This window comes from Triticum urartu, chromosome 7A, assembly GCF_056163025.1.
Source record: "Triticum urartu cultivar PI428250 chromosome 7A, HENAU_Tu73, whole genome shotgun sequence".
NCBI lineage: Eukaryota > Viridiplantae > Streptophyta > Magnoliopsida > Poales > Poaceae > Triticum > Triticum urartu.
Window position 1 is genome coordinate 18,273,888 of NC_141879.1, and position 9,273 is coordinate 18,283,160.

Genomic DNA, 9,273 nt, shown 5'->3' on the forward strand with positions numbered 1-9,273 from the left:
GGGGGGTGGGATTGGCGGCGGCGACGGTCACTGGTGGGCGGCGGCGAGGGGACGGACTGACGGCGGCAGGCGAGAGGGTCACGGCATGGGCTTCGTGGTAGGAGCCGGCTGCGTCCGCCTGTTGGGCTTCTCTCTGGTTGCAGCCCAGGTAAGAAAGAAGTAGCAGGCCGAACCGCAAAAAATATCTCTGCAAGAAAGACATTTTTTTTAACAAAACAAAACTTTTGTCATATTTTTTTATATTGATTAAGAAGGGGAAGGTTTTTCTTTAAGATGTGAAGTCTACTGCTAAAAGAGCGGACATGTTATCTGGCTGACGTTTCATGGGAGGACAACCCCAGCGAACGCCCCATCGCTGTCGCACGGATCTCGACGCAGTGGGATGCCGCATCGGATGGCTGCAGACATTCGCTATCTGCCTACTCCCAGCCAACGCTCATTTCAATTTATTTTCCAAAAAAATGCGTAATGCGTGGGGCGAGAGACCTCTCGCGAGATCATGAAGGCTTTTTGCCATTGGGCCGGAGAGGTGGTTCGTGAATATTTGTGTTTAGGCTGACTTTTATATAGAACTTGGCATTTTTAAGCTTTTTGTTTCTTAAATCATCGAAAAATCTTGGTTTTTTTACTTTCTTGAAGGGCATCTTTATTTGTAAGAGGATGACATTTCTTATTATAAGAGGGGTGACATTTTTATTAAAAGAAGGTGTAATATTTTATTATAAGAGGATTGCATTTTTATTATTAAATGATGGCAATTTTATTTTGTAAGAGCATACCATTTTTTATAAGATGATATCATTTTTATTGCTATGAGGATGCCTTTTTACTATTTAGGATGCCATTTTTATTGTAATAGGATGTCATTTTTATTTATAAGATAAGAGGATGACATTTTTATTTTGTAAGGGTGTGTCATTTTTTATAATAGGATGGATTGTTTTTTAGGATGGCATTTTTATTATATAAGAGAGTGGCATTTTTTATAAGAGGATGGAATTTCTCCTTTAAATGATAAGAGGATGTCATTTTTTTAATAAGAGGGAGGCATTTTTATTATTAGAGGATGGCAATTTTATTTATAAGCGCATGGCATTTTTATTTTATAATATGAGGAGAATTTTCTATTATTGTGAGGATGTCATTTATTAATATTATTTTAAGAGGGATTACATTTTTAGTATTTAGTGGTGGCATGTTTTTACTGCCATTTTAATAGTGGCATGGTAGTTTTATAAAGTAGCATGGCATTTTTCAGGTTTCATATCATGGCACACATAATTTCACATTTTTGTATGTTTAGTTAATAAGAAAACGTGTATTTTCATAACATTTTAAAAAAGCAGTAAACTGGCCATGTGGCCCAACGGGGGTGCGCCCCAGGAAATTGGGCCAGATGGCAGTTTACTGCTTTTTTTAAGGGAGTGATGGCTAGTTATTGGCGTCCTAATAGAGATAATTACTTGCCTCTTGATGAAGAATTGAAAAATACCAAAGAACCCAGAAGCACACAAAGACCCCTCAAGAAAATAAAATTACAACTCAACCCAGAAACATTACAAAAGTGCCCCTCGAATGGAGAAGTACAGTGCAATCGGATCCAAATCCATGGCAATGCTCACCACCATTGGGGACGCAACCAGTTCGGGTTGTGACCTTGCTGCCAATGATGGCTAAGCGGAGAAGAAGCAACCATCAGGCCATCACCAGTAATCTGCCCCCATACAACATCATTCCCTAGAGAACAGGCCGATGTCCTTCCTCTCTACGCATCCAAATACACGAGATAGATCTCCCTTACAACCAGAAATGCACAATGTAATACAAAGATTCAGGTGGGACCCCCCCCCCCCGGTGCCCAATGTAATACAAAGATTCAGGTGGGGACCCCCCCCCCCTGGTGGCAATCAGCGCCGACGATGAGAGATTTTTGGGACAACGAGACTACCTGCCAATAGAGGGGTGTAACCCCTTGTCTCCGCAACTCTGTATAAAAAAGAAATGCATAGTACTTGCATGGCATTGTCTAGTTAAGAGATATTACTAAAATATAGGAGAAATAATATAGAGAACTCGTATATAGACAATCAATGGGGAAAACTGAAAGATTTTGAGAGATAATCTTTGTAGATCATTGTCCATACGAAAATTTAGACCTATGAGCCATGCTAGCGGTGCTTGTACCTAGAAAAATACAATGTGCCCCTTCCTATGTGTAGATCTTATATAGAAAAACCCCATAGTGAGTCAGTAATTACTATTTTTTTCGTGTGCATGTGTGCTTCCACATCATCCAAACTGTTGTAGCCATTGGATTAGCTAGCTTAGTCAAATAACATCCATCCGATCTGAAGATGAGTCTCTACCTTTCAACATGCACGGTAGATTTTAAATGCCAGCACAGTTAACTTATGACTTGCTCAACTTTTTATATTATTATTTTGTGTTTGTTTCTACATAGCATAATTTAGATCTTACTGGTGAATTTATATTGTGTAGTACAATATTTAGACCTCAAATCTCTAATTACATTCCAGCGGGGTATATTGTAGTATGTAATCAGGCTCTGCTCCTGAGTGTGGACATGCTGAACCCATGGGCATATGAGCCCACTTTTTAAAAAAATGCATTTTAAACACATTTTAAAATGTAAAAAAATCAAAAGAAAATTCCACGCATATATCTTCGCAACATGTGTGCGCGGCACAAAGTTTTATGAAAAAAATGTCTTGGTTTTGCCCCCGCAAAAAAAGATCAGTGCTTCTCAATAGCGTTCCACGACACATGGAATTTGAAGATGTATGCATGAGACTTTTTTCAGATTTTTTTGACATTTAGAAATAAGTTTTCCAAAGTGGGTTCATATGCCCATGGGGTTCATCCATGCACTTTCCCTCTGCTCCTCTCTTTATTCAATGAAAAGCTGCACTGCGAACTAATTCGGCTCTAAGTAACTACTCACTGGCCTCGTACAACAGTAAGGTTACTAAATTTGTGTTACTCCTTTGAGTTTATCAAATGTACCACATTTTTGTTCTATTTTTCATTTTCACATCCAAGCTATTAATTGATATAATTACACTGGTCAGTATGGGTGATAAGTTTCCTATACAAAACAGTTTTGCGTCGTTTACTTTCTGTAATCAAGTCGCCCGAGCCACGAGTAAGATTACTTGTATCATCAACAGAACATGAATGTATACCCTAACAACACCGGGAAGGTAGCTTGATGTAACTGATATACCCACGGCATGCGTGTTGAGAGATCTGGCAACCAACATAACAGTGAAGGCTTATCGGCTGTGGCTCTTCATGTATTTTTGTCTTGTGTTTGTTGAGAGTTGCTGAGATTGGTTGTAAGATTGAGCGATGAGCCCAGCTTTACAACATTGTGGACGCGCAAGAACTCACGGTATGTGAGGGAACGGTAGCGCATGGGGTTTCCTTCACCAATGAACTCCTCCGAGGGCCCGATGAGGCAGTCCGCATCCGGCTCGATGAAAACCGCCACCGACATTCGTGGCATCACTGAGTTAGTCATCACCCGGTGCTCTATGCTCTTCAGCACCCCGTTGGTTACGACCTGCAAGAAACAACCAACATATAATGATGACTGATCCCATAGACAAACTGGAATGAGCAACTTAAGCCAACCAGATCAATCATTGATGCATTAACTCAAGTTGCAAGCCGAAGTTGACGACAAAGGCATTTGGCATAGGCTCCACGTTAATCCAATCACCCTTGTAGGAGACTTGGAGACCGGGGACTACACCAGGTAGGAGTAGGGTGATGAGGTTCCGATCGCAGTGTGGCGGTAGCCCGAGCGCGAGGCTCGAGTCCGAGCACCTTGGGTAATGGTTGAGGGAGATGGTGGTATCACCGCAGCTGAGGGCCCCATCGAAGTAGTCAGGGTGGAGCCCCATGCCCTCGCTCAGAAGCCGCAGTAGCTCCATGCCCACACCTCTTGTCAGCAGGAAGAACGTCTCGACAACTTCTCTGTAGCCAAAGGCAAGCCAATTCACAAGGAAGAAACTCACTTCTCCACCATGCATGGATGCTCAATTGCTTGTGATCGATGGATATATAGGTAAAATTCTTGGGGATTTTTGGCCCATGAACTAAGTAATTCCTAGATAAATCTCGAAGGCCTATGTGCGATTACATGACGGCGTGAAAATATATTACCGAAGGCTTTGGGGCTTATCGGGCCAGTGATTCTTGCTGTCTCCCACGGGGAAGGTGGAGGCAAGGCGGAGGCAGTCCAGCCAGTACTTGTCGCCGCCGGTGTTGAAGGTGGTGCCAGAGAAAAGCCGGTTGGGCTTGCGTCTGTCGTCCGAGTAGAAGGGTGCCACGTCCAGCACCGGGAGGCGGAAGAACTCCTCGCACACCGCCTCCATGTCCCGCATCGCATGCTCAGGAACGCCGTGGTTGACCACCTACATGCATGTACACGTATGTAATCAAAAAGAAGAAATTGAAAAGAGGAGGAAGACCCTGGCCTCTGCATCATCATGATGCACACTACATAATCAAATGCCAGTAGCAAATTAGATGGTTGGACCGACCAGGAAGAAGCCCAGCTCCTTGCCGGCGTCGAGAATGGCGCGGCGGACCTCATCGTGACTGAGGGAGAGGTCGACAACGGGGAGGGAGACGGCCGGTGGCGGGGCGAGAAGCTCGTGGGACGAGGCGGAGGAGAGCAGTTTGGCCATGCGAATGGTGATGTGTGGAGTGGAACACGCACACGCCAAGAACTAACAGGAGTACACTTGCTACCTGGCACGCTCTTTAATTTATAGGCGTGGAGTATTAAATTGTGTGGGTCGGAGATCTCTATCAGCTAGCGATTGGCTCTTTAATTTATAGTTGGAAGCTCGGCTCTTTAATTTAGTGAAAGGTCGTTTGATCGGCTCATTTATTCATCCCAACAATCTTTGTTTTTAATTACTTTTTTTTGCGAGGAAGTTTAAAAAAAATGAGACCAACCCAAAAGCTAACCCCCATTGGCATTTTTTTATAGAAGAAACTCTACAAGCATCACACGTCAAAGTCAGGGCTTAAACTTGGGTGGGGGCAGCTACCCAGCTGCCCAGCCAACGAGTTTTAAGTTAACTTGTTTAGCCGTCGAGCACAACAATACGAACAAACAAGTAGCTCTAACTAATCACAAGTGGCCAGCTCAACTACCTAGTCCGAAATGATTAGGCGAGTTGAAATTATATCTCATGTCCAAAACCGTATGGTGTTTGTTTTAGTTAAACGACAGTCCGGCCCTATTCTAAAGCACCACCTTGACATTTTAAAATTTTCAATGCGTGCAGCATGTAAGGCTTAATTGGATGCACGCTGTATCTCGACGACCGACCATTGCAAAAGAACAAAGTGAAAGGACAATGATAGACACGGAGTGTATATTATTTGATCGATTGAGTCAGACAGAAGAACAACCGATTGATTGGATCAAGTCTTTAATAATGGACATCAATATTGAGGATCCCCAACGATCAGCTAATCGGCGAGTATTCTTTCAGGAGCCGCTATAAGGATCATTTTTGTGTCATTTGACGCGCTTTTCGCCGCCGCCACAACGGGATCGTAACAGTTTTTGAGGGTAGAGTATTCAACCCAAATTTATAGATTTGATACAAGAAGAGCCCAAAAATATTTATAAGTATTAGCTGTTGAGTTGTCAATTAAACCACACCTAAAGATTAATTATATGCAGCAATATGATTAGTAGCACAATAGTATGATAGTTTTCATGGTAGTAGTAACAGTAACAGTAACGGTAACAGTGATATTTGCATGGCATCTTTTGTCCTACCCTCCCGTGGCAGCGGTGTCCAAATGGAAACTAAGGGATATTAAGATCTCCTTTCAATAGAGAATGAGAACAAAGCATTAACACATAGTGAACTAGATGATACCCCGCGCGTTGCTGCGGGACTTTATGCTTTCCATGAGCAGATTCAAATAAAAGCGTATATTGTATGAATGAATAGAAGATAGAATTTGAAACACCGACAATACATTTACATTTTAAATGTTGATTTTGGAGATCCAATGGAATATTGATATTTACATTTGAAACGATGAACAAATATATTTCTGCACAAACATAAAGAGAATTATCAGTAACATGCACCGATACCTCTCCCAACTAACTATGTTGGATTTTCAGAGCATCAAAGTAATTCTAATACACTTGGTTAGCAGAGATATACATCTCAAACATCCAGAGAGGCATGGCCAAATATTAACAACTGGTAAAATAAAGTATGGGCATATGATAGTACATGTGAAGCACACCTGAGAAGTTAGCAGAGATATATGTCTCAAACATCCAGAGAGGCATCATTAATAGCATACACTGATATAGTTTTTTTATTTATTAAGGAAGCAATATATTGTACAGAAACATACTAAATTTTATTTATTTATACTGGCATGATAACATTTTTGAAAGACTTGTACCTGTAGGTTGTACCTTGTCTAAATATTTCATACTCATATGATTTACCTTTTTCATTGGCAACAAAGCAAAAATATTAAGTTGTGTTGTACTTGGCCTTCTTGATTCTTCAAAGAAACTAAAATGGGGCAATAGACTCTTCATATTTAATTCGAATGTTTTTTACAACTGGAAGAGAAGTTTTAAACATGAAGTGTGTATGACATCCCATAGAGCTAGGGAAACAACCTACGGTGCTCAATAATTGCTCTACAATTTGATGTTATGTTTTGGTTTTATTCTAATGCTGCTGCATACCATAACCATCCACGTTTCAGTATTCTGATGTAGAAAATTAGATAACACAATTTAACAATAATCGAGAAGAACAACCAATAAACATGTATCGATGGGATGGAAAATAATGCAAACATTCATTTTCTGCAAACATAATTACATAAGGCATGGGAAAAATAATAATCATAAAATTATGCAGAATAACCTCATAGTAAGTAGCAAGATGGGCGTACCAGCAGGCGGTGAGAACTCAAAATTTCTCCGAGCACTATGACTTGTATGATAGTAACATACATGAAGGGAGCAAATAAATAGCACGCGAATGATAATTTAAGGGATATAACCAGGGATTAAGGTACTCCTAAGCTAGTACTTACTGGTATGTCTCCTAATAAATTCGCCCTGTCCCAAAACAAATATACTCCCGTGTTCAAGTTTTTGTGGAAGTCATGTATCATAGTAACTCTGCAGTATCACTTACAAGACCAGTAAAAGATGTATAGAGATAAGAGAGAAAATGTGTTGATTAACATCACAAAGCAAATTTACAATTGCAAGCCCAGAGTATGCTCCAAATCTGGCTCCGCCTCTAATCTTCATAGTCAGACAATATCACCACCATGGTTACAACTCTATGTAATCAGAGATTTCAGCAGGACAAACTTGAAAAAAGCATTATTCAGAAGAAAAGAGGAGCTTTACGAGAGAAGAAACGGGACACCATCGTGGGCTCCTCTAGATCGTTGTCTTCAGATCAAGGAGAAAGGAGCAGTCTGGTCGGTGCGGAAGAGTGGGGCCCTTGACACATACGACGCTGGCTGCTATTAGGGCGTTGGGCGAGCGCTGCTCCATGGGCATGACCGCATGAGGGAGGAGGGTGGGAGCCGTGCTCGGTGGTGCTGAAGGAGGCTGGCCGACGGTGGGAGATCGAATCACGGCTCACCGTGCACAGATCGATGTTAGAGGATGTGGATCCGTAACTGAAGGGGGTGAGGCTGTCACACGGTGTGGGTTGGCGGTAGGGGCTCCAGAACGTCGCTAGTGGCGGAACGCGGCAGGATTGGGGCAAGTGGCGTGCACAACAACTTGGTCGACGGCAGCGCCGACGATCAGGTGGCGTCGTTGGTGGCGACCTGCGTGGTTCAAATAGTGACGCGAGTGGGGGATGGGCGGTGGTGGGTGACGCTCGTGGGTTAATGGCTGGGACAACAACTATGTAGGCCAAACAGTGGTCGATGCGCTTCCAATCGCTTTGATGAAGATGGAAGTTTTTGTTACTCCTCAATTTACTCGTGGAGAAGATGAATTGGAATTAGTGGTGGAAATCAATGTGTAGAGGAGTTTCTTTTTGCCGTAATGGGTAGAGGAGTTAATGGGGAGATTATTGGGCGGTGGGGCTGGTGAGAAAGAGAGAGTCGGGCAGAGATTATTTGTCGTCGGTTGTTATATGTAACTGAACTACTGACATGTCAATGATGACATGGACTACCTGCATGTTAAGAGAATGCCTTGTAGTGGGGAGCAACTTCTTAAGAATGGTAGATACATGAACTCCTCATACTATGGTCATCATCGAAAAGGATCCCGACTTCTGTCACTCCAGGGTTTGCGGATCATAACATTTAATAGGTGACTATAACTTGCAAGATCGGATCTAGAACATAGATATAATGGTGATAACATAAACTTTCAGATCTGAAATCATGGCACTCGGACCCAATGTGACAAGCATTAAGCATGACAAAGTCATAGCAACATAAATCTCAGAAAATAATGAATACTAGGGATCAAGCCCTAACAAAACTAACTTGATTACATGATGAATCTCATCTAACTCACTCACCGACCAGCGAGCCTATGAAGGAACTACTCATTCCCGGTGGGGAGCATCATGGAATTGGCGATGGAGAAGGGTTGGTGATGACGAAGATCAAAGATTCCCCTCTCCGGAGCCCCAAACGGACTCCAGATCTGGCCTCTCGATGAAGAACAAGAGGTGGCAGCGGCTCCGTCTCGTGAAACACGATAATTCGTTTTCCCTGATTTTTCTCCAAAAATAGGATTTTATAGCGTTCGAAGTAGGGTCAGCGGGGCCACCAGGTGCGCACAACCCACCTGGGCACGCCAGGAGGGGGGCGTGCCCTAGTGGGTTGTGCTCCCCCAGAGACACCCCCTCCGGTGGTTCTTGGCTCCAATATTTTTATTTTATTCCATAAAAAATCTCCAAAAAGTATCGTTCCATTGCAAGAACTTTTATTTCTACACAAAAAGCAACACCATGGTAGTTCTGCTGAAAACAGCGTCAGTCCGGGGTAGTTTCATTCAACTCATGCAAATTAGAGTCCAAAACAAGAGAAAAACGTTAGAAAAAATAGATACGGCGGAGACGTATCATATGGATATCACCCGGCGGAGTAGCGAGTTGCAAACAGGCAGGTTTAACCCATATATGGCATATAAAGCCGGTCAAGAGGGTAAGAAAGCTAAACTCGGTGAGTTGGAAGACCCCAAGTGACCTTATG

General features: G+C 42.6%; 1 protein-coding gene across 2 annotated transcripts; it reads right to left on the bottom strand.

Annotated features, from left to right (window-relative positions):
- Window positions 1–3,089: 3,089 nt before the first annotated feature.
- On the bottom strand, window positions 3,090–4,752 carry LOC125529970 (2'-deoxymugineic-acid 2'-dioxygenase). Of its 2 annotated transcripts, XM_087534825.1 has the most exons (4): window positions 4,569–4,752; window positions 4,189–4,439; window positions 3,679–3,999; window positions 3,090–3,583 (listed from the first exon to the last, which is right to left on the bottom strand). In XM_087534825.1, exons 1-4 carry the CDS (start codon window positions 4,713–4,715, stop codon window positions 3,577–3,579), a joined length of 726 nt encoding a protein of 241 aa, XP_087390951.1. In that variant the 5' UTR covers window positions 4,716–4,752; the 3' UTR covers window positions 3,090–3,576. The 2 variants fall into 2 exon arrangements, with proteins under 2 accessions (XP_087390951.1, XP_087390950.1); XM_087534824.1 differs by having other exon boundaries at window positions 3,090–3,999.
- Window positions 4,753–9,273: the final 4,521 nt, after the last annotated feature.

Excerpts from the sequence above, each read along its gene's own strand:
- LOC125529970 (XM_087534824.1), bottom strand. The coding sequence starts at position 4,715 with ATGGCCAAACTGCTCTCCTCCGCCTCGTCCCACGAGCTTCTCGCCCCG. Across the intron at positions 4,440-4,568 it reads AGGAGCTGGGCTTCTTCCTG|GTGGTCAACCACGGCGTTCC; the intron begins GTCGGTCCAACC and ends ACATGCATGTAG. Across the intron at positions 4,000-4,188 it reads GATAAGCCCCAAAGCCTTCG|AGAAGTTGTCGAGACGTTCT; the intron begins GTAATATATTTT and ends CTTTGGCTACAG.